Consider the following 25,991-nt stretch of genomic DNA (forward strand, 5'->3'; position numbering starts at 1 on the left):
TTTTGGAAACTACACCCCACAAGAAACTTATCTAGATGTGTGGTGATCACTTTGAACCCCCAGGGGCTTCACAGAATTTTATTAACTTTGAGCCATGAAAATAAAAAAAAAAAAAAAAAAATCACATTTTTACCACAAAAATGTTCTTTTAGTCCCATATTTTTTATTTTCACAACAGGAGAAATTGCACCATACAATTTGTTGTGCAATTTCTCCCTGAGTACCCAGATACCCCCATATTTGTTGGAAAGCTATTGGTAAGGCAGCTTTATTCTTTGGGTAAGTACAATTACAGCGATACCACATTTACATAACTTTATGTTTTGCTGCTATTACACAATAAAAACTATTTTATACAAAAAAGAATTGTTTTTGCATTCTCATAACTATAACTTTTCTATTTTTCCGCTCATGGGGCTGTATGGTAGCTTGTTTTTTTGAGGGGCAAGATGACATTTTCTGCGATACCATAAGTATTTACACTAGTCTTTTTGATCGCGTTTTAGTCCAGCTTTTGTTTGGCGGTATGATGAAAAAGCATAGTTTTTTGCTTTTTTATATAATGATGTTCACTTAAGGGGTTCACTAGTGTGACAGTTTTATAGGTTAGGTCATTCTGGATGAGGCAATGCCAAATATGTGTACTTTTTTGTTTCTTGTTTATAAAGATACTTCTTAAGTGGTACAATATATTTCAATTTTTTCATTATTATTTTGCGGATATATATATATATATATATATATATATATATATGTACAATTTTTTTTTAAATTTATTTACTTAGTCCCTCTAAGGGACTTTCATGTTCAGCAGTCTGATCCATATTTTAAAGTATTGCAATGCACAAGTATTGCAATGCTTTATACACGTTAGTGCTGCAGTTACACAAGCTTCTTAGACCATGCTCTGCGCATCGTGTAACAAGCTTGCCGTAGACTGGTAACTTGGATGTGGTCATGATAACCCTGGGTTACCATAGCAACGATTTGGCACTCTCGATGATAACGGGAGCCTCCTCCCTCTTCCTGCCTTTTAAATGTTGCACCTGGTAGGGAGAGCTGAGGGTCAGCTGTGATGTTCGCTGAACACCCGGCGGCGCTCACGCTGTTCCTGTGGACGCAAAATCGCCAGGACATATCCATACGGCCAATGTCGGGAAGTCTTTCCCAACCAAGATGTAGGGATATGTTTAAGGCAGTGAAGGGATTAAAGGGGTGGCCTTAAAGCAAAACACTTTTCTCTCCTATCTATGTAGTCTCATAATTCTAAGCTATTTTCTATTACGATTGCTTTAAAATTTCCCTACCGTTCCCTATCTACACTGTCTAACAGCTTTTGTATTTATTTTCCTATTCCCTGTCTGATGACAATTCCTTTGACTATCACCAGTGCATGCTGAGATACTCAAATGATGCGTTATCAGGGAGAGAGGCTGTAGTCAATGTCCAGAGCCCATGCCCTATCCCTGAACCGAAGCTTCATCTAGTTTCAGTGGTGGTACTGTCACTGCTGTGTCCCTCTCTCCCTTCTGCAGTGTCCCCTGTGTGCAGTCTCCTCCAATGCCCTGTGCGATGAGCTCAGTGCCCATTCTGTTGTCTGTATAGATGAATAGTAATAGGCCGGCAGCAGAGCCATGGCAGTCTCCAGGTTGTCGTAGACCCTGGGCGAGAGTGTCAGTGGGCCCCTTTAACACATACCACAATTCATAATGCACAGATAAGGCAGAGAAATATAGGTATAGTACAATGCCAAAAATTTCACTTCTTACATTATATCAGTGATATCTATTGTAAATTCTACAATAGCTCAGAAACCGGACAGTATAGTCCTCCAAACAGTATTATGGGCACCACATAGTGCTACATACAGAATAATGAGTCCCATATATTGCTCCATACGATATTATTTGCACCACATGGTGCACCATACAGAATAATGAGCCCCATATATTTCTCCATACAGTATTCTAGGCACCACATAGTGCTCCATACAGAATAATGAGCCCCATATATTTCTCCATACAGTATTCTAGGCACCACATAGTGCGCCATACAGAATAATGAGCCCCATATATTTCTCCATGCAGTATTATGGGCACCACATAGTGCTCCATACAGAATAATGAGCCCCATATATTGCTCCATATGGTATAATGGATCCCATATATATTGCTCCATACAGAATAATGGACCCCATATATTGCTGTCAAGAATAATGAGCGCCATATATTGCTCCATACAGAATAATGAGCCCCATATATTGCTTCATACGGAATAATGAGCCCCATATATTGCTCCATACAGTATAATAGAGCCCATATATTGCTCAATATAGTACAACAGACCCAATATATTGCTCCATACAGAATAATGGGCCCCATATAATTCTCCATACAGTATAATGAGCCCCATACAATGCTCTAAACAGTATTATCAGCCCCATTTAATGCTCCATAGTTAACTGAGGCCAATATATTGTTCCATACATAATAGGCCCCATATAATGCTCCATATAGTATATGATGGTCCCCATATAATGCTCCACACATAATGGGACCCATATGATGCTCCATACAGTAAATGATGGGCCCCTTATATTGCTTCATATAGTATATGATGGGCTCCATATAATGCTTTGTACAGAATATGATGGGCCCATATAATACTCCTTACATAATGGGCCCCATATAATGCTCCATACAGTACATGATGGGCCTCATATACTGCTCCTCATATAATGGGCCCCATATAATGTTCCATACAGTATAATGAGCCCCATATATTGCTCCGTACATTATAATGTACTCCATATATGCTCCATACAGAATAATGAGCCCCATATATTGCTCCATTCAGTATAATGAGCCCCATATGATGCTCCATACAGTATATGATGGGCCTCTTATATTGCTCCATATAGTATATGATGGGCTCCATATAATGCTCTGGAGAGAATATGATGGGCCCCGTATAATGCTCCATACAGTACATGATGGGCCTCATATACTGCTCCTCATATAATGGGCCCCATATAATGTTCCATACAGAACAATGAGCCCCATATATTGCTCCATACAGAATAATGAGCCCCATATATTGCTCCATACAGTATATGATGGACACCATATAATGCTTCATACATAAAGGGCCCCATATAATGCTCCATATAGTACATGATGGGCCCCATATATTGCGCTATATATAAGGGGCCCATATAATGCTCCATACATGAGCCACATATATTGCTCCATATGATGGGCCCCATATAGTGCTCCATATAGTATATGATGGGCCCCATATAATACTCCATACAATATATGATGGGCCCCATATATTGCTCCATATATAATGGGTCCCATATATTGCTCCATACAGTATAATGAGCCCTATATATTGCTCCATACAATATAATGAGCCCTATATTGCTCCATATACAGGGGTTGGACAAAATAATGGAAACACCTGTTTTGGCATCATAATCTTCGAACATGTTATAAACATGCAAACCGTGACCTATGGTAATGTTTTGTAGTTGATTATTTGTGTTATGTGATATGTGTATGTAAATTAACTGTTTGTTTTGCAGAATTGTAAGAACATTGATGAGAACCTGATACCTTTGGCAGACCTCTCGGATTTTCAAAGAGGCCATATTGTTGGTGCTTGTATGGCAGACGCTAGTGTAACAGAAAGTGCCCGATTGCTTGGCGTGTCAAGAGATACTGTCTCCAAAGTAATGACTGCATTTGAAAGAGAAGGAAAAACGTCCACAGCAAAGCACAGGTTTGGCCAAAAGTCGAAGTTGACAGAGAGACCGTCGGACTCTAAAGCGAATTGTGATAGAGGATCGCAAGACCACGGGTCCGAAAATCACTGCTGAGCTCAATGAACACCTACAGAACCCAGTTTCCATGAAAACTGTTGGTCGGGAACTGTACAAATCTGGATTCCACGGAAGAGCTGCAATTCGAAAACCGCTGCTCTCAATGACAAATGTTTCCAAGCGTTTAGAGTAGTGTAGAAACCTCCAGAATTGGTCCCTCGAGCAGTGGAAACATGATATTCTCAGACGAATCATCGTTTACCCTATTTCCGACCTCCGGCCGAGTGTACGTTTGGAGACAGCCGAAAGAAGCATTCCATCCAGACTGCCTTCTCCCAACCGTAAAACATGGCGGAGGTTCTGTGATGATCTGGGGTGCTATTTCGTGGAGATCCGCCGGGCCAATGATTTCCCTTCATGGAAGAATTAACAGCCGCGATTATTTATGCATTTTGGGTGACCAAGTGCATCCTGTGGTTCAAGCACTGTTCCCGGAGGGGAACGCCATCTTTCAGGATGATAATGCACCAATTCATACAGCTAGAATTGTTAAAGCATGGCACGAGGAACATTCTAATGAAGTTGAGCATCTCATCTGGCCCCCACAATCCCTAGAGCTCAACATTATTGAGCATTTATGGTTGATTTTAGAGATTCAAGTTAGACGTCGATTTCCGCCGCCATCGTCGCTCATAGAACTGGAGGGTGCTTTAACTGAAAAATGGGCTAAAATTCCTTTGGAAACAATTCACACCTTGTATGAATCCATACCTCGGAGAATTGAGGCTGTAATCGCTGCAAAAGGTGGACCTACACCATATTAAACTAACTTTTGTTGATGTTTCCAGGTATTTCCATTATTTTGTCCAACCCCTGTATAATGGGTCCCATATAACTATAAAAAAAAGAAAAGAAAAATACTCCCCTATTCTCGCTGGCTGCTGCTCTGCTCCGGACTCCTCAGCACAGCCGTCTTCCGGCTCTCTGTACTGTGAGTGTTCAGAGCAGAGGGCGCGCTGTAGTGACATCACTGCGCGCTGTGACCTGAAATGTCACAGTCAGAAGACGCCACAGCTGCAGAGGAATGGGGAGAGGTAAGTATTGCAACTACCAGGGCCCTGAGCAAAAAGTTGGGATCCTTGCTCACGGCCCAGGGTGATGCTGGCACTGAGCAGAGCGGTATCACTATACCCAGTGTGCAGGAGATCAGCGGCACCCGCGAAGAACCCTGGTCTCTGCAGGTATAGTGACACTGCTTTGCTGCCAGTTTATTACTCCATTCATCTATACAGACAACAGATCGGATGGTGCCTTCATCACACATGGCAATGGAGGAGACTGCACACAGGGCGTGGGGAAGGGGGGGATACTGCACAAGACAGACACTCAGGGACAGCACCGCCCCTGAAAGTTTCACTGATGATGCTTCATTCCAAAAATTGGGCAGGGGGTGTGACAGTGACTGCAGCCTCTCCCCCCTTATGTCGCTTCCTTTCAGGGATAGGACATGGGCTCTGGACAGTGACTGCAGCCTCTCCCCCCTGATGATGCTTAATTTGAGTATCCCAGCATGCACTAGTGATACTAAAACGAATTGTCACACATAAAAAAATGAAAGCAGTGTAGTTAAGGAACGGTGAGGAATATTTAAAGCAAGTATATTAGGAAATAGCTTAGTATTATGGGACCTAACCAGTAGCTTAGCTACTGGGGGCCAGAGAGAGCAGTGGCGCAGGGCCCCGCGCTCTGAGGGGGCCCACCCGGAGCTACGCTACTGTAACTGTATTGGCGTGCACAGCGTGCCGATAGTTACATTCTGCGGCAGAGCAGGGAGAATCAATCTCCCTGCTCTGCCACCCGGCCACTATGGGCCCCTGAGCAGGCGGTGGGGCCCTGTGCCAGCAATGAGCCCCCCGCCCATCATCGCAGGGTCAGCTGTATCAGCATCTAGCCGATACAGCTGACTGCACTGATGAGAGAAGGAGCGAGCACTCCTCCCATCATCCCCCTGTCAGCGTCTGATGCAGACACTGCAGGGGACGTGATGACATCACTGCTTGGAGCCCGCTGTCAGGTGATGAGCGGGAGCTCAGAACAGCGCAGGAGCTGGAAGGAAGAGAGGTGAGTATTTTTTATGGGTGTGCATTATTTTACAGTCTTCCAATGGGGGTGCTGCCTTACCTATCAGTCTGCCTATGGGAGGTGCTGCCTTACCTTACAGTCTGCCTATGGGGGGTGCTGCCTTACCTTACAGTCTGCCTATGGGGGGTGCTCTTACATTACAGACTGCCTAAGGGGGGGATGCTGCCTTATATTACAGTCTGCCTATGGGGGGTGCTGTCTTACATTACAGACTGCCTATGGGGGGTGCTGCCTTATATTACAGTCTGCCTATGGGAGGGTACTGCCTTACTTTACAGCCTGCTTATGAGGGGCTGCATTATACTGTAGAGTCTGCCTATGGGGAGTGCATTATACTATATTGAGGATTATCTGGTGTATTATGCTATACTGAGGCTATCTAAGGGACCGTCATACTGTGTGAAAATTACAGTAAGGAGGCAATCATACAGTGTTGGAGCCATCAAAAGTTTGGGGGATTGTAAGGGGTCACTATACAGTGAGGGGGCATTATACTGTGTATACGAAAGCATCATACTGTGTATAAGGGAGCTGTACAGGGGGGACTCTGGACATTATTAAATTTAAAGTGAGCACTTATTTTTATAGAGGAACTCGGGTAACTTTGACTGTTAAAGGGGCACACACAGGGCATTATTACATTCTAGGGGACAAAATGTGGGCACTGTTTTCTAGGGCACTTGCACCCTGCATCACTATATTGTAGAGGGTTGCCTTAGAATTTAAAGGGCACAGAGAACCACCCAGCAGGTGCAGTAATAGGGACACATATGGCAGCAGTGGCTCAGTATTGGGGTATCAGTAGGATGAGGGGTTTGCGCAGGTTGGGCATAGATGGTGACGGGGCTGGAATATGAGAAGTGAAACGTGTCTTTGTTGTATTCTCTGTAGCCGAGTCCTGGCTGTAGGCGTTGTCATGTCGGTCTGGGCCAGATGGAAAAGACGTGAAAAGTGAACGATTCCATCAGAAAAAACGTCAGCGGTAAGTCATTATCTGTAACTCTGCAGTAATCACTTATATGTTTTGTAGGACTGGTATTATTTACCACTGACCATATGGCGGTAATATCAATATTGGTCTTTATATAGAGATTATTTTCAGTAAGAGCGCAGTCATCTCCTACATCCACTATTAGGGTATGTCACCGAGTTGTAATCAAGGTTACCTGGTTAGGTGTCCACTCAGAAGTTTCGCCCTTCCTGAATCAAAACCCTAGCTATGTCTTTGGACCTAACCTAAAGGGATAAACTGGAATATAAGTTGGTATGCATGCGCCGTGTAGGTGCATGTTCAGACTTGCCACTAAACAGACAAAAACTAAGATAAAAACAAAATTAGAAAATACCCTCCAGTAAATAAATAATAATCGGGCATTAAAATAACGTTAAAGCCATCCCACCGTGTCAAAGTGACTCTATTTGGTATGGTCCTAACATCTAGTATTAAAACAAGAGAAGTGATAGGGCAGCTACAGGGAATCTGAGCGCTTACTCTACACTGGCCATTGCAGCCTCTTGGGCAGAGAAGGCAGGAGTGCCTATCGATCAGATATGTAAGGCTACAATATAGTCCTCTTCTTCCATCTATATATATAATTGCCCTAAATTGTCATCCAATTCCGTCTGGATGTCCCCTAATCCCACAATCCACCGCGCCGACCGGAAGTACGCTGACCGCCATATTGAAATACCCTAGTGCTGGGTGTTCCAATATGGCGCCCACTGGTGGTACCAGGACCACCGACGGAACCCCCCGCAGCCGCCGCCCCCCCCCCCCGCTGCCGGACCCGCCGCCGATGGACCCCCCCGCCGCTGCCCGCCCACCATAGCCGCCAGGAAAGACCACGGCTTGCGGCCTGTGCACACATACAGACACACGTACTCACACACACATGTACTCACATACACACACACGTACACACACACTTCCCTCCCGATGCGACAGCTGGGGACTGCTTTAGCAGTATGCTTTAGGTCATTGCCTTGTTGGAAGGTGAACCTCCGTCCCAGTCTCAAATCACTGACAGACTGAAACAGGTTTTGATCAGGAATATCCTTGTATTTCGCACCACCCATCTTCCCCTGGAAGGAACAAATAATTCCAAGCGCACAAAAAGGAGCACAAGCCAGTTTCTCTTCCAGGTGACTTTTACGCACTCTTCCATCAAGTCTGATTGATCAAGTCATTAATTGCCGCAAAAAAGCATATCAAAATCACAAAAACAAAAGTTTACAGAAAACCTTCATGAAATATTAAGCTTAAGGGGATGTTACAGTTAAAAGGATTGTTCACATTTTGGGACAATGCATGTAGTGGAGGCTTAAAATCATTTTTGCAATTGGGTGTCATTAAACATTTTGCAATGCTTTTCTCTTATGGCCAAAGTATTACACTGTCTACTACTGGCTGCAGATCGAGTTACCGGAGTACACATTGTACATGTGCGGCTCCGCTCCGTGCACCTCGTACACGCCCAGCTCCGCTCTGTACACCTCGTACAAACACAGCTCTGCTCCATACACCTCGTATATGCCCGGCTCCGCTCCGTACACCTCGTACACATACGGCTCCGCTCCATACACGTGTGGCTCCACTCTGAACACCTTGTACACGCGTGGCTCTGCTCAATACGCCTCGTACACGCATGGCTCCGCTCAGTACGCCTCGTACACGATGGCTCCGCTCCGTACACCTCGTACACACGTGGCTCCTCTTTGTACACCTCGTACACGTGCGGCTCCGCTCTGTACACCTCCTACATGCCTGGCTCCGCTCTGTATATCTCGTGCATGCCCGGCTCTGCTCCGTACACCTTGAACGTGCGCAGCTCCGTTCCGTACACGCGCGGCTCTGCTCCGCCCCTGTTGTATACACACTGATCCACTCCGTACATGTCGAACACACCTGACTCCGCTCCGTACACAAGCGGCTCTGCTCAGTACACCTCGTACACACATGGTTCCGCTCTGTACACATGTCTTTGCTCCGTACACCTCATACACAGGCGGCTCCGCTACGTACACCTCGTACACGCGCGGCTCCGCTACGTACACCTCGTACACACGCGGCTCCGCTCCGTGCACCTTGTACACACACGGCTCCGCTCCGTACACCTCGTACACACACGGCACCGCTCTGTACACTCGCGGCTCCGCTCCGTACACCTCTTAGACATGTGGCTCCCCTCCGTAGACCTCGTACACACACGGCTCCGCTCCGTACACCTCTTACACACACGGCTCCCCACCGTAGACCTTGTACACACACACGGCTCCACTCTGTACACACACGGCTCCGCTCCGTACACCTCTTACACACGCGGCTCCCCTCCGTAGAACTCGTACACACACGGCTCCGCTCCGTACACCTCTTACACACACGGCTCCCCACCGTAGACCTCGTACACACACACGGCTCCGCTCCGTACACCTCTTACACACGCGGCTCCCCTCCGTAGACCTCGTACACACACGGCTCTGCTCCGTAGTCCTCGTACACACACATGGCTCCGCTCCGTACACCTCTTACACACGCGGCTCCCCTCCGTAGACCTCGTACACACACGGCTCTGCTCCGTACACCTCGTACACACACGGCTCTGCTCCGTACACCTTGTACACACACGGCTCTGCTCCGTACACCTCGTACACACACGGCTCCGCTCCGTACACCTCGTACACACACGGCTCCGCTCCGTACACCTCGCACACACGCGGTTTTGTACACACGGCTCCGCTACATCCACCCTGTAAGGCCATGTGCACACGGTGCAGATTCTGCTGCGGATCCGCGTTTCAGGCCCTGCGGGTCCGCAGCAGATTTAGCTGCGTTGTACAGTACCATTGTTTTTAATGGTAAACTGAAAACCGCTGTGCACATGCTGCGGATTTGCTGCAGGTTCAAATCTGCAGCATGTCAATTTTTTGCGTGGATTCCGCTGCGGTTTCACACCTTCTCCATTGTAGAGGTGTGAAACCGCAGGCTAATCCGCAGGTAAACCGTATGTCTTTTCCCAAACCCGCGTGGAAAAATCCACAGCACCTAAAGTTACGTGTGCACATAGCCTAAACCCCTCCTGACCCCACACAGAAACTTCCCCTCATCCAGCACCATGACAACCAGCACAGCAGAGTCCTGCATACACTGAGGCCCCTGATCATGTGACCCCCTGACTCCTCCCCTCCTGTGACCTCATCCCAGGTCCTGTGCGCACAGAGCAGCCATATATGTGGTGTGCGGCTCTGCAGGTGGAGGTAGGTGCTGGACATTCCCCATTACTGGGGGCAGGGGGCAGTAACCCCTCCATTCCCGGAGATAGCGCCCCCTGCAGGTGGAGGTAGGTGGATGTTACTTGTAAACAACCAGTAGACGTGTATAATTCTTTGTGGACAGAGCAGTAATTCCTCCTCCGGCATACACCCAGGCCCAGCAGGGTCCTCCATCCCCGTCTCCTCTCTGTGACCAGGCTATAGCTTCCTGCTTTTGTCCCATACATACTAATGGCGCCTGTGGCCTATTCCAGCTCTGGGTGATCACATACGGATCTGCAGACAGTGAACACACTGACGATGCTCGTGCTTGTATCTGTAATGGAGAAACCCCTCTAAATAACCTGAACTTGGGTTGTCGGTTCTTTTGCAAATTTTCCAAAAGGCTCCAGTTGTTCCTATGGTAATTATAGGCCGGTAAGGCCCCTTTCACACATCAGTTTTTTGCTATCAGTCGCAATCTGTCCAATTTTGAAAAAAATGAATCATGCGACTGATGCCACCAGATTTGTTTTTTTTCATCGACTTGTATTAGCGATGGATGGCCTCCCGTTTCACCCATCGTTCGCCGGATCCATTGAAAATTGTTTGTCCGGCGGCTGGAGAGGACGGACAAAGTAACGCTTTTTGTGTATGTCGAAAAATCGGACAGCGACGGATCTGTTGCTGTCTGTCGTTTGCTCGAATGGAAGCCTATGTGCGCCGGATCCGTCGTAATCCATCAAATGACGGAATCCATTTATTTTAACTGAGCATGCTCCGATTTATTTAGGATCCAATTAGCCAGCCCCCAATTAGGAAAGGTATATAAACCTGCCAGCTAGGGCTTCACTCATCCATGTCCAAGCAAGCCAGTGGGAGTCCAGCCAGCAGGAGTTGCAGTGTCCAGCGACCCAGACAGGCCTTATAGCCACACAGCCAGGCCAGCCAGTGAATCCTATCATGAACGTATTAAAGGCCAGAAAGCTTAATATATCCTTTGTATAGTAGCTATCAAGTGTCTTTATACTTGCAGATACTTTGCCCCACAGACCAGCGAGACAGCCAGGCCAGTAAGTCTCAGTAAAACATGTTTTCTTCTGGGAGCCCTCCCTCACATTATCAGCAAACTGAGCTAAGTATATTTTTTCTGTTTTGTGATGTTAAAATTTTTTTGTACACATAACCCTATATGCATTAATTCTTGTTTAACAGGAAGCTGCAGCATCAGAGGTGCTTCCAGAAAGAGACGGGCGGGGTGGAGAAAGACCCGGAGCAGGCTTGCAGAGTGTAAGTTTCTGACATGCATTGCAGAAACAGATCATCACAGTACACACAAAACATAAGCCTACATCCAAGCACATAATCTTTTTTTAACAGGCTTCACAGCGTGCTCCCGACTTTGACGGTGAGGAGGCAGGTCTAGACATCGACCTCCTTATCGATATAATCCAAGAGCGGGAGCCACTGTGGAACATGGGGGGCCACCGCCACACTGATGTTATTGTGACCCGTCTGCTCTGGGAAGAAGTGTGACACGAAGTTGTTGAAGATTGGGAGGACCTTGATGATCGGGCCCAGAATCAAGCGCATAAGTATTCACAGTTCAGTAAGTTATGTTGCAGGATGTAATGTGTTGTATACTAACCAATTTGTGCTTTCACTTTACAGGGGACAGAGTTATCAAGCGGTGGCGGTCACTCAGGGATTGCTTCAAGAGGGAGTTCAACAAAGAGATGCAGGCCCCGAGTGGATCGGGAGGATGCAGGAACTCCAAGTATAAGTATGCTAGAGCCCTGTCATTCCTCTGGTTGACTATGGTGAGCAGAAGGTAAATATTCCCCACCCCATTTACTAAGTAAAAATGTTTACATGTGTAACCTTTTTTTTTTTTTTTTTTTTTTGTTTCAGCCAGGGAAATGCAATATCAATATATTACATTTTTTTTTCTTTGTACCACAGCACCGTCTTCAGCACTTGGGAGCCTGCAGAGTTGAACCCTTCTGGAGTGATCCCACTGGAGTCCGCACCTTCCCTCACATCTAGTCCCTCGCTCCCATCCACCAGCGCTGGAGCATCTTGGCAAACTTCGTTACAAGAAGCTGCTGGTGACGAGGTAGCTTTTCCTTTACCACCCTCCTCTGACACTGCTGCCACCTATAGATCACCTTTGGGTTCTGGAAGGCAGCGCCAGAGGGGTCAGGAAAATAACTATGCGCCCGAGTTCTTGAATCTAAATGCATCCTTCCAGAACTCGATGGAACTGTTGTCTGAGCAAATGAGTGCTGGATTAAACCTCATGCACAACAGTATGCTTGAATTGAGCACGCGTCTGGATAGGATGCATTTAGATGCAAGTAAATCGCCCAATCATTCCTTTTTCCAGGCAGTAGTCGAGTGCATAGACAAGCTATCTCCTGACCAGCAGATACATGTAATGCAGGCCTGCCTGTTTGTTTGCTCTAGCGCAGGTTAGCTCCCAAGCCCCTCCACCCTCTCCGGTAGTTCCTCCCACAACTACCCCCCCTTCCCCCCTTCCCGCCTTCCCGCCACTGTCCCAAAGATGGGGTGTAGAAACACTATATATATAGGTTTTCAGTAGCCAGTAACATTTTTGAGCCTCCCATTGGGCATTTTTAAAAAACGGATGAAAAAACTGATGCGACATATCCGCTAGTCGGATCCATAGAAAAAACGAATCCGTCGCATCAGTTTTTCACAATCTGCGACGGATCCGTCGAGCCAACGGATTGTGACTGACGGCAAAAAGCTGATGTGTGAAAGGGGCCTAACCTCCATTGTAGGAAAAATGTTGGCGGGGCTGTAAGGGATGATCTGTGGGGTGCGTGATAGAGCAGAAGATTAGAAGTGATAGAAAACTGTGCTAAGGACAGAAATTGCCAAACGGAGCTCATAATTTCTTTATGAAGATGTTAGTAGAAACCTGGACAGAGGGGAATCTGAGGATATAGGCCTCGATTCTTCGAAGCGATTATGCTAGAATTCTGATGTAAATCTCTTTGAAAAATCGTTAAAACTTTTACAACTTTTGATGTTTTTACACTAGTTTCTCCCAGATCCATTAATGTAGAAAAGGATGGATGTTTAGCATAGAGAAAAGCAGGGCTGTGGAGTCGGAGTCGGAGTCGGTGCTCATTTTGGTGGAGTTGGAGTCGGAGTTGGAGTCGGTATAAAATGAACCGACTCCGACTCCTAAAATATATAATAAATTGGGTACAGTAATTCAATGCAGGATGTGCTGAATATTTTTTCATAGGAGTTTGGGAAAGTTATGAAATGTCCTATAAATGGCTGTTCTATTCCTGATCTAAGGCTACAATCACACACAGCGTTTTTCCTGTGTTTTTTGAGGATACGTTTTTCAGCTGCAAAAGCTGATCATCTTTTTAAAAAACCGCATCACCTGAAAGGCTTTTGAGCTCATAGATAATGTTTTCAATAGCAAAAGCAGATTAGAAATCTGCTCTATCTATCCATTTATCCATATCTGTCTATCCATATCGTATCTGTACCAAAAAGAATGAAAACCGGGTAGTACACCAATATATATTCTGTTCTATCTAAATATCTTGATTATTGGATCATAAAAATGATTAAATGTCTGAGGTTCACATTGTACTACAATAAATTTTTCATTTAAATATAAGCAATATGTGTGGGAGTCGGAGTCGTGGAGTCGGAGTCGGAGTTGGAGTCAGAGTCGGTGTAAGGGAAATTGAGGAGTCGGAGTCGCAGGTTTGGCTTACCGACTCCACAGCCCTGGAGAAAAGATGCCACAGAGGCGATTTAATTCATATGTATGTGGTCAATACAAAGAAGTGTCACATCACTTATTCTTTCTAAGGACCTTCAGCCGCCTCCTGATCTCGCTGTTATTAGCGGCAGCAGGTGTAGTAGTCCCACCAGCTGCCACCTGTTATCAGATGAATATAGCTCTCAGCATTCTCCCCAGCTCACACTGATCGCCAGCAGAGCAGGGGAGAATGATGAGAGCTATCTTCTTCAGCACCGGGGAACAGCGCTGACTGTACCGCCACTTCCCAGGTGCCGCTATGTGTCACACTGATGACACACAGAAGTGTCATCAGTGTGCACATGTGCGGTACATTTTGTAGCCCATGTCAGCGTATTTCGCCCACGGACAAGTTTTCCATGGAAATGCGCTCACATGTGCACACACCCACTCAACACGTACTGACGTCTGAAAGAGCCCTAAAACAGACTTGCAATATTTTAAGTGATTTGCGCTAAAACGTCATAAATATGTTTAGTGAAAAAAAGGAGCAGAATCAAATGCACCTTTTTGATAGATTTGGTGCAAAAAACGTAATCAAATACTGTAAGGCAAAAAAAGGAAAAGTGATTTAAAAAAAACTGCCAATGATCAATTGGGCCACCAGAATTAGAAAGAAAAGCCACAAATCTGATAAAGTGGCATGGAGGATCTTTGTTATAAGGAAAGGTTAAAATTAATGTATTTAGTCATCAGAATGGACAAATAAGTAGGGACATAATTAACTTGTACAAGTATATAAATGACCCAGAAAGAAAATATGGTGAAGAAATGTTTCATGTATTAACCCCCTAAAAAAATACAAAACACAAGAAGGCTCTATCTATCTTATGAAAAAAAGATAAATCTTCAGAGAAGACAAGGTTTCTTAACCATGAGTACTAGTAATTTGTGGAACAGTTTACCACAGAAGCTGGAACCATCGATCATCTCCATTAGTGATGAGAGCAAGTGCTTGTAACCTAGAGTGCTCGGGTATGCACCGAGTATCGCAGATGATCGAGACATCGAGTCCCCGCACCCTCATGTTTTGCAGCTGTCAAAACATGCGGGGAATGCCTGACATACACGGGCAATCCCCATATGTTTTGTGGCTATATAACAGCCGTAAAACATGTGAGTGCACGGACGGGAACACGTCACTTGAGCACTCGCGATACTCGGTGCTTACCTGCTCACCCTAGACAAACTCGAGAAACGAGCACTGGCGCTTATCATTTGTCTCCACTAAAGACTTGTTCTGAATGTTGATCCAGTCAATCAACTCTCATCAGGAGGGTAAAACTTTAGTAAAGACTGGATGATACAGTATGCATGTGCCTAAGCCCCATTCCCTTTATCCCATCCTTTTCCTTGGTTGAACTTTATTGACTTTTCTATTTTTCAACTGTATAAGGTAAATTTAAGATCCAGGTTTAATGTTCAAGCTGTTAAATAATCTATCTTTTTGCTAGTATGACAGTTTAGTTAGTAAGTACCATAAATGGAAATTATGGCTTCAATCCATCGTTTTGACAAATAAAAATTGTATTCGATGTCTGCAACGTTTTTCTGTTTAATGAAAAGCCATCATGGCTGTGACATGATAACAGTTGGCTTCCCTCCATTTTTCTATCAATGTTTAGTAGCTGTGATGTGATCCTCAGTAGACATGCACCATGTTGGGGAATACAGTGCACAATACACCAGACATATACAACCTTATATAAAATAACACCATCTTATATCAGGTTTTCACATCCCTGGGGTTCCATAAAGAAGAAGTAAATCTTATAATACATTTTTGTAAAATATTCTACTAACTTATATTTCTTCCTTCTATCCCAAGCACTATGTTGAAAGTGCTGTTTTAACTGCCTTGCTCATGCTCCTTTACAAGCTGCTTTACCAATAATCTGTACTTGAACACTATTTACAAACCTCTGAGATTTTCTTTTCCCCATGTTCAGACAGGGAGGGCTTTTATAAATAGCAGATGAAAGCAGCTACTAAAGGAGCAGTTAAAACAGCACTTTAAACATGGTATTTGGGACAGAAGGCAGCAAAATTAGGTAATGGAGTACAGTACAAGGATTCATAACTTTTTCAAAAGCTGATCAGCAGTTAAAAAATAAAGTTTAGTTACTCTTTAAAGGGGTTGTACAATATTGGTGTCCTTATGTGTGTACATATTATGATTTAGAATGTGTGAAACCTATCCCATTTTAAGGATCTTTCAATCACCTTTTGGCTTCCAATTTTAACCCCTTTCTGCCATCAGACATACTATCCCGTCCATGTGCCCTGGGACTTAATTCCCAGGGACGGGATAGTACGTCATAGCGATCAGCGTCACCCACGTGGTGAGCGCCGCTTATCGCGGCCGGGTGTCAGCTGATTATCACAGCTGACACCCGGCACAATGTGTCAGGGGTGGTCATGGACCGCCCCCGACACGTTGAACCCTTGTACACCGCGATCAAACACGATCGCGGTGTACCGGGGGTTAAAGGGAAACATCGGCAGGGAGGGGGCTCCCTCCGTGCTTCCCTGAGTTCCCCACGGCAGCGCAATGTGCAGCGCTGCTGCGGGGGGCTCTTTCCCTACAGGCCCCCGGATCCAAGATGGCGACGGGGACCTTCGGGGGTCTGTAGGGAGCTGGCTTCCTCATGCCTGCAAAGCGCAGGCATGAGGAAGTCTGCAGAACTGCCTGTGACAGATCGCTGATCTGTCACAGTGATCTGTGATGTGACAGATCAGCGATCTGTCACAGGACAGTGATGTCCCATCTGGGACATAGTAATAAAGTAAAAAAAAAAAAGTGTAAAAAGTAATTTAAAAAAAATCGCTAAATAAATTAGTAAAAAAAAAAATATTCCCCAATAAATTCATTTTTTTTGAAAATAAAAAAACAAAACAAAAGTACACATATTTGGTATCGCCGCATCCGTAACGACCTGCCCTATAAAACTGTCCCATTAGTTAACCCCTTTAACGAACCCCTTAAAAAAATAAAAATAAAAAACGAAGCAAAAAATAATGATTTATTATACCGCCGAACAAAAAGTGCAATAACACGCAATCAAAAAGAGGCATATAAATATCCATGGTACCGCTGAAAACGTCAGCTTGTCCTGCAAAAAACGAGCCACCATACAGCGTCATCCGCAAAAAAATAAAGTTTTATAGCTCGCAGAATAAAGCGATGCAAAAATAATAATTTTTTTATATAAAATAGTTTTCATTGCATAAAACCGACAAAACATAAAAAACGACCTAAATGAGGTATCGCTGTAACCATACTGACCCGAAGAATAAAACCGCTTTATCAATTTTGCCGCACGCGGAACAATGTAAACGCACCCCCCCAAAAGAAATTCATGAAACGCTGGTTTTTGTTCATTCTGCGTCCCAAAAATCGGAATAAAAAGCGATCAAAAAAGTCACGTGCCCGAAAATGGTACCAATAAAAACGTCAACTCGTCCCGCAAAAAATAAGACCTCACATGACTCGGTGGGTCAAAATACGGAAATATTATAGCTCTCAATATGTGGTGAAGCAAAAACTATTTTTACAATAAAAAGCGTCTTTTAGCGTGTGACAGCTGGCAAACATAAAAACCGCCATAAATAGTAAATCAAACCCCCCGTTATCACCCCCTTAGTTAGGGAAAAATAGTAAAATAAAAAAAATGTATTTATTTCCATTTTCCCATTAGGGTTAGGATTAGGGCTGAGATTAGGGTTAGGGGTGTGTTGGGGTTAGGGTTGGAGTTATAATGGGGGGGTTTCCACTGTTTGGGCACATCAGGTGCTCTCCAAATGCAACATGGCGTCTGATCTCAATTCCAGCCAATTCTGCGTTGAAAAAGTCAAATGGTGCCCCTTCCCTTCCAAGCTCTACCATGCGCCCAAACAGTGTTTTACCCCCACATATAGGGTATCAGCATACTCAGGACAAATTGCAAAACAACTTTTGGGGTCCAATTTCTCCTGTTACCCTTAGGAAAATAAAAAATTGGGGGCAAAAATATCATTTTTGTGAAAAAAATGATTTTTTTTATTTTCACGCCCAGACGTTATAAACTTCTGTGAAGCATTTGGGGGTTCAAAGTGCTCACCACACATCTAGATAAATTCCGTGGGGGGTCTAGTTTCCAAAATGGGGTCACTTGTGGGGAGTTTCAATAGTTTAGGTACATTAGGGGCTCTCCAAACGCACATGACACCCGCAGACCATTCCAATAAAGTCTGCATTCCAAAACGTCACTACTTCCCTTCCGAGCCCCGACGTGTGCCCATACAGTAGTTTTCTCCCACATATGGGGTATCAGCGTACTCAGGACAAATTGGACAACAACTTTTGGGGTCCAATTTCTCCTTGTACCTTTGGAAAAATAAAAAAATTGGTGACTAAAAGATCATGTTTGTGGAAAAAATACGATTTTTTTTATTTTCACGCCCGGGCGTTATAAACTTCTGTGAAGCACTTGGGGGTTCAAAGTGCTCACCACACATCTAGATAAGTTCATTGGGGGGTCTAGTTTCCAAAATGGTGTCATTTGTGGGGGGTTTCCACTGTTTAGGTACATCAGGGGTTTTCCAATCGCGACATGGTGTCCGATCTCAATTCCAGCCAAAAACGTCAAATAGCGCTGCTTCCCTTCCGAGCTCTGCCATGCACCCAAATAGTCATTTACACCCACATATGGGGTATCAGTGTACTCAGGACAAATTGCACAATAACTTTTAGGGTCCTGCTACCCTTGGAAAAATAAAAATTGGGGGTGAAAAGATCATTTTTGTGGAAAAAAATATTTTTTTAATTGTACCGCTGTACGTTATAAACTTCTGTGAAGCCCTTGTGGGTTCAAAGTTCTCACCACACATCTAGATAAGTTCCTTGGGGGGGTCTAGTTTCCAAAATGGGGTCACTTGTGGGGGTTTCCACTGTTTAGGTACATCAGGGGCTCTCCAAACGCGACATGGCGTCCGATCTGAATTCCAGCCAATTTTGCATTGAAAAAGTCAAGCGGCGCTCCTTCCCTTCTGAGCTCTGCCATGCGCCGAAACAGTGGTTCCCCCCCACATATCAGGTATCAGCGTACTCAGGACAAACTGCACAATAACTTTTGCAATCCATTTTCTCCTGTTACCCTTGGTAAAATAAAAAAAAACTGAACCTGAAGTATTTTTTTTGTGAAAAAAAGTTAAATGTTCATTTTTTTTTTTTTTTAAATATTCAAAAAATTCCTGTGACGCACCTAAAGGGTTAATAAACTTCTTGAATGTGGTTTTGAGCACCTTAAGGGGTGCAGAATAGTGTCACTTTTGGGTATTTTCTATCCTATAGACCCCTCAAAGTGGCTTCAAATGTGATGTGGTCTGTAAAAATAAAATGGCGTTGCAAAAATGAGAAATCGCTGGTCAATTTTTAACCCTCATAACTTCCTAACAAAAAAAAATTTTGGTTCCAAAATTGTGCTGATATAAAGTAAACATGTGGGAAATGTTATTTATTAAGTTTTTTGTGTGCCGTATCTCTGTGATTTTAAGGGCATAAAAATTCAAATTTGGAAAATTGCGAAATTTTCAAATTTTTCGCCAAATTTCCGTTTTTTTCACAAATAAACGCAAGTTATTTGAATGAAATTTTACCACTAACATGAAGTACAATATGTCACAAGAAAACAATGTCAGAATCACCGAGATCCATGGAAGCGTTTCAGAGTTATAACCTCATAAAGGGACAGTGGTCAGAATTGTAAAAATTGGCCCGGTCATGAACGTGCAAACCACCCTTGGGGCTTAAGGGGTTAACATTATAGGTGGATGTCAGTACCCAAATCCTACCCATTTTCAATAAAACAGCAGACTTCTCTAATTTTACGTTTACCTAGTTGTAAAACCAATGGATTAAGAGATGTCCAGCTGTCAAAAAAGAAAAATCTTTTGACTGAATGTGTGTTAAATCCCCCTCAATTCCAGTTTTGATAATCATGTAGCTATTTTCAGTCTGTTTACATTGGTGTATTATTGGTAGGTGTGGAGATGCCAGTATGTATGTGATGTGGTTGATATGACTGTAGGAAAACAGGGGAGGAGGGAAAATATCCTGTCCTTTAGTCTAGGGAGGCCCTAGTCTGTCCCTAACCCCAGGGTTAACCCTAACGGTAGAGATGCCCAGGTCTCATACCTCTCTGGACTCCTACGAAACCCTGCCCAGCTCCCACTCTCGCCCCAGGGGGAAAGTTGCAGGAGTAAAAGGGTAACACTGGCTGAACACAGAGGGGGAAAACAAGGCACAATGAAATGATAGACATGCAGGATAAAATACAGAGGAAAAATGGGTGCACAATAAAGAAGCAGAAAAGCAACTCGAAGGAACGCCAAAAGGTAGAGGTATCGGCAAGAAACCACATGCAACAATCTCAAGTCTATAAGAGTAATTCATTGAAGCCAGGAACAGAATGAAGATTGTATTGCTTCCATGGAGGGAAGCCAGACACTGGTTTATATATTCGAAGGGTGTGGTTCCAATAAGCTGCACAGCCAATAGACAATGAGAACCTCTAAACCCTTTCCATGCCACAAGAAACCTGATAACTCATGAATGGCCTTGTAGATTTAACGATAACCTGTGCTCAGTTAATTGCTTTTATCTTCTAATCTCTGATATAAAACAGGTCGCAGCATACTGTGGCACATTCATGACATATGCAATACATGTCCCCTTATTATCACCAGTAATTGTACTACATCGGATTCTTTATGGTGTTACATCATCGTCTTCTTCCCATTCAGGTCCCTCCAATATCGGATCCTCAGTATAGGTTTACTTTATAAGAGAACTTTCTTGATTGACCAGTTAAGGATGGATAATGACAAGGTCAAGATGGTGGAGAGGATATTACACCTCACCCTAGAGATCCTCTTCCGGCTTACTGGAGAGGTGAGAGATTCTGATGACTTCACATTACATCATTCTTATCTATGGGAATAACAGATGAACAGAACTGGAGAGGTGAGGACTCTGGAAATGTCTGTAGTGAGGTTTATTAATGTGTCTCTCCATAACCAGGATTACACAGTAGTGAAGAAGACTTCTAGTGAGCGCTGTCAGGCCCCTGTGTCTGAGGGATGGGGAAGACCCCTGAGTCCAATCACAGGGCCTCCACCTCACCCCCTGATACATGAGGACATCAATGACCAGAAGATCCTAGAACTCACCTACAAGATGATTGAGCTGCTGACTGGAGAGGTGACACTGCTGGGAATGCTGGGACATTATACAGTAACGCTATGGAGGGATCGGGGGATGACGGTACCATTGTATGTGTCAGGTTCCTATAAGGTGTCAGGATGTCACAGTCTATTTCTCCATGGAGGAGTGGGAGTATTTAGAAGGACACAAAGATCTGTACAAGGACATCATGATGGAGATTCCCCGGCCCCTCACATCACCAGGTAATAGACAGGACTAAATACACACGGCCTATAATTATCTGTGTGTAAAGAATGAATTCAGTCCCTGTATGTGTTTCTTCCAGCTCTATCCAGTGAGAGGACAACACCAGAGAGATGTCCCCGTCCTCTTCTTCCACAGGAATGTGAAGAAGAAGAAAACCTCAGTGTTCCTCAGGATCATCAGGTAGATGGAGAGAAGGTGTCATGAATTCTCTCCTATGATGTGTGAAGGTCATGATTCATCTTATAGTATTATATTGAGTGACCAATTTATTAGACACTCAACTGAATGATCCGTTACAAAAGAAGGTTTTATATGCAGTCCTAGAAGACGTTTCGGCCCACAATCGGCCTTCGTCAGTCTGCTATAGTAGTTGCAAAGTAAATACAGATACAGAGATCATAACAGGTCCTCATAATTAATACAATAATGTCAAATATACATTTTCAATGTTCATTTAGGCAAATAATCGAAATCTCAAAGAAATATATCGAAAACTCTCATAGAAAAAAATCCCATAGTATATAGTGACAATGTGTCAGGAGAACCAGGTGGAAGAAAAGTGAAAAGAAAAAAAAAAAATTGATCTAATAATGGAATAACCTACCCGACTGCTAACACGGTATAATGACCAGATATAGAACCAAGAATCTGTGGGCTTTGTCCCGCCTCCCCTTTATTTATACCTGGTGGCTGTGATAAACGGGGCTACCAGACGAGTGGTGGAAACTGCGTCTAGCCCGCTACATTCATACCTCACATCCACAGGGTAAGCGTCTTTATATCTGTACTCCTGTTTAACCACTTCCTGTCTGCCCTATACCATTGTGGTTCCTTACTACCTAGTATGTGCTTCTTTCTTTTACAGCCTCATATGGCCTCCTTTTTCTACTATGCTATACAGAGACAGCACTAACAGGTAGACTCCTATGGAATATAGCATGCCATTTCTCCATAATTACGATCTGATTCCTTTTTGTCTACATTGGTTACAGACAGACAACCTCAGTACTTGAAGGAGCTGACCTTCTATTCAGTGCTTCTATATTGATTTACCAGGTATAGATGAATGCACTGCCTTACACCAGTCTTCGCCTGCGTTTAGGTCTCACAGTTCATTAGCACAACACAGCTGGAAGTACAACACAAATCTGCATTATACCATAAAGCAGGTAATATATATATAATACCGGTCTTTTTAGAATCATCACTACAATACGTCTGAATATTCTTGAACCTCTTCACTCGATTCACATAGATTCTTGGTTCTATATCTGGTCATTATACCGGGTTAGCAGTCGGGCAGGTTATTCCATTATTAGATCAATTAATTTTTTTTCTTTTCACTTTTCTTCCACCTGGTTCTCCTAACACATTGTCACTATATACTATGGGATTTTTTTCTATGAGAGTTTTCGGTGTATTTCTTTGAGATTTGGATTATTTGCCTAAATGAACATTGAAAATGTATATTTGACATTATTGTATTAATTATGAGGACCTGTTATGACTTCTGTATCTATTTTGCATTTACTATAGCAGACTGACGAAGGCCGATTGTGGGCCGAAACGTCTTCTAGGACTGCATATAAAATAAAAACTTCTTTTGTAACGGATCATTCAGCTGAGTGCCAAGTTACTTTATTATTCACTTGGGTCTGGGTAACCTACTTGTGCACCTTGCGGTAGTGCCACGCTATACTTGACACCAATTTATTAGAGACAGTTTTCGTTGTCATGTTAATTAATGATTTTTTTTCTATTCAAAATAATTGAATGCAATGTCTCCATCTGTCTGTGACTCATACAATGTTTATTTCAGGGTAGCGATATGAACAATATTATTATAGAGACATTTGTGATTGGTGATGAGCGGTGTAAAGAGGAGAATCCTACGTATGACTATCCAGGTGAGTAGTGACCACTAAATGCAGAGAAGAGTCACATTAGGGTAAATTCTAAAAAAAAAAAAAAGAAAAAGGGGTTTAACTACATAAAAAAAAAATTCCAGGTATGTGTGATCAATTTAACAATGTTTTTAATTCCAATCCAGGTTGTGTGGCGCAGATTTCGAATTGATGAATGATTTCCTTCCTTATACGTCTTTTATATCATACTTTGCTTTTATTTTGGGTCCTTGCCTTGTTGGCAGTGGAGGGTATTTTGATTAGAGCGTACTGCACCCTTGCAATTCATGTGGCTTTGCTTTCAGAAGTATCAAAATATTAAGGCCTTGATGACCACCTTTGGAAACGCTATAAATGTTCCTCTCTGGTCTTCATACGGTGAAATGTGCGCATTGTACAATTCCATCTGTATAATGTGTACTTTCAGTTTATTTTTATACATTGTCAGCATATAATTCCCTGACTTCACTCCTTCATCTGATTGTTTGCTCAAACAGCGTCCTAGACAGTATTCTCTTATTTCTGAATGCCGCGGTAGTTCTGCAAGCAAGGTACTTGAGTAAGTGTATGCAAGTTATCCAGTTGGAAGTAAAAGTTGTGGTCCAGCATTGGGCATTCTCAGTTCTGCTGTATTTTTCTGTTACCCCCCAGGAAAGGGGTTGCTTTCTAGGAGACAGGGGTCAATTTTGGTGTCATTTTCTTTTTTCCCCTAAACTTGTAGGTGTACCCTGATGTATTTTCACACAGCCTTTACATTATCAGTCAATCCCTTGCCCTCTTATTTGGAAGGACTGGCAGAAACGAAGGCTTCCTTTAAAACGTACCCATGAATAAGCACTTCTCGGGGGGGGGGGGGTGTATATTTGGGCAAACTTGGCACTGAAATGTTTTGTGAAGGGCCCAAGTTTATGCAAGCCATCATAATTTGGGTCCTCTTGGGGTGGGCAGGGCACATTATCAGCATGTTGAAATTTCAGGATTGCTTCAAAACAAATGTTACCTGGTTATGCGGAAATTGGGTTGTGGTATAGGATTTCTGTGCCACAGTAGCCCCAAAATTACACCAAGTTTGTGTCATCTGTTGGTGTCAGTCTGCGGGATTGAGCCTACATAGAAGTGAGGTGTTTGGAAAGAAATTGGTAGGTGTTACAGAACCACTCAGGACCCAGAATATGTTGTGCAGTTATATGTATGTATAATAGGTTCCATGTGAGATGCATGTCCCTAATGCATCAGTTCACAGGCTGCGCCCCTGGGCAGAGGGGACACGATATTCTCCTTTTGTCCGCCCTCTCCCCACCTTTGTAATTCCCACAGTAAACATAGGCAGGCTCCGGCCACCTGCGGCTTTTGTAATGTATGTCTGGCCTGCCGCTTTTCTTTTGGCCGGCCTTCTGTATCTGTGTGATATATTCTGTGTCCTGTGAGTAAAGTGTTGTCAGACTGGAAATACATGGAGAAGCAGTGATCTTTTATGTGCGCCCATGTAACCAAGGAATTCCAGTCTGACAACACTTTATGGGCGGAGGAACGCGCTCCATTGGGCGACGCACTGGACTCGCTCGCCGTTGTGGAGCTTGGTATTCCCCCTCAGCTCCTCCTCCCTTCTGCTCCCTGGGATGAGGCTCTGACATACCTGGACTGAGGCTGCGGTGTCCAGGGTTTCCCTCTTCTGGCCGGCGCCATATGGGACAGTGCCGGGGTGGTGAGATCTGGAATCGGCAGGACACACAAGGACGCCGCATAAACACTGCCAATATCCAGTGAGGTGTTAGAGAAGCAGAGAGGGCAGATTGTGCAAAATTAAAGGTGAGGAGGGAAATGGGATTAAAATAAAAGACATTACATAAACGCTAAAGTGAAAAATACATGGAGGGAAGGCTATCAGTGTACTTGGACAATATCTCCGGAAGTTCTTATTTCTCTGATCTCTCATTTTTATGTAAGGGCCTGAAATCCCCTCAACAAATATATACAATTGCATGGGTGGCTCAGTGGTTAGCACGGCAGCCTTGCAGCGCTGGAGTCTTGGGTTCAAATCCCACCAAGGACAACATCTGCAAGGAGTTTGTATGTTCTCCCTGTGTTTGCGTGGGTTTCCTCCGGGTACTCCGGTTTTCTCCCACATTTCAAAGACATACTGATAGGGATTCTAGATTGTGAGCCCCATCAGGGACAGTGTCGATAATGTATGTAAAGCGCTGTGGAATTAATAGCGCTATATATATTAATAAAAATAAATTTCCTCACCACTATTGAAGAGGAGAGAGAAAAGAACAGAACTCTATTGCCATCTTATGACCACTCTTTGTACTACAAGTGATTATTGCTTTTTCTATAATGGTGCCTGCCTACACGTAATGGATAAAGCCCCCTCCCATCGGGGCTTGCCTTCCGTATCGCGGTTGACCCCGGCCCTACCTGGGATGTATTTGTGCATGTTTGTTGCTTGGCTCTAATCTATTGTTCATATTTGCTAAAAAATGTGGATCTAATTCTACCTGGCTTTCCCTGATGTCTAAACCTATGTAAGCTGCTTCAGCTAAATCTCGGCTGTAGTATCCCCCTCTCTTTTTACGTGCAAACCTTGTGACTACATACACCTCTTCA

At 44.0% G+C, this 25,991-nt stretch overlaps 1 protein-coding gene across 5 annotated transcripts in view; it reads left to right on the plus strand.

Annotated features, from left to right (window-relative positions):
* LOC141050968 (uncharacterized) overlaps positions 1-25,991 on the plus strand; it is a 162,417-nt gene that overhangs the window by 57,398 nt on the left and 79,028 nt on the right. Inside the window, exons 1-8 of one of the 5 annotated variants that reach the window (XM_073547728.1) lie at positions 10,918-11,503; positions 11,594-11,808; positions 11,885-12,044; positions 20,811-20,958; positions 21,088-21,267; positions 21,350-21,473; positions 21,557-21,657; positions 23,297-23,384. In XM_073547728.1, coding sequence (XP_073403829.1) covers positions 11,781-11,808; positions 11,885-12,044; positions 20,811-20,958; positions 21,088-21,267; positions 21,350-21,473; positions 21,557-21,657; positions 23,297-23,384 — 829 coding nt within the window. In that variant the 5' untranslated portion in view covers positions 10,918-11,503; positions 11,594-11,780. Of the gene's footprint in view, positions 1-10,156; positions 10,303-10,889; positions 11,504-11,593; positions 12,045-20,810; positions 20,959-21,087; positions 21,268-21,349; positions 21,474-21,556; positions 21,658-23,296; positions 23,385-25,991 lie in introns of those variants that run through there. The other 4 variants (XM_073547727.1, XM_073547731.1, XM_073547729.1 and 1 more) reach the window with 4 other exon arrangements.

This window comes from Dendrobates tinctorius, unplaced genomic scaffold (genome assembly GCF_039654945.1).
Source record: "Dendrobates tinctorius isolate UK_male_01 unplaced genomic scaffold, ASM3965494v1 ptg000155l, whole genome shotgun sequence".
Taxonomy (NCBI): domain Eukaryota; kingdom Metazoa; phylum Chordata; class Amphibia; order Anura; family Dendrobatidae; genus Dendrobates; species Dendrobates tinctorius.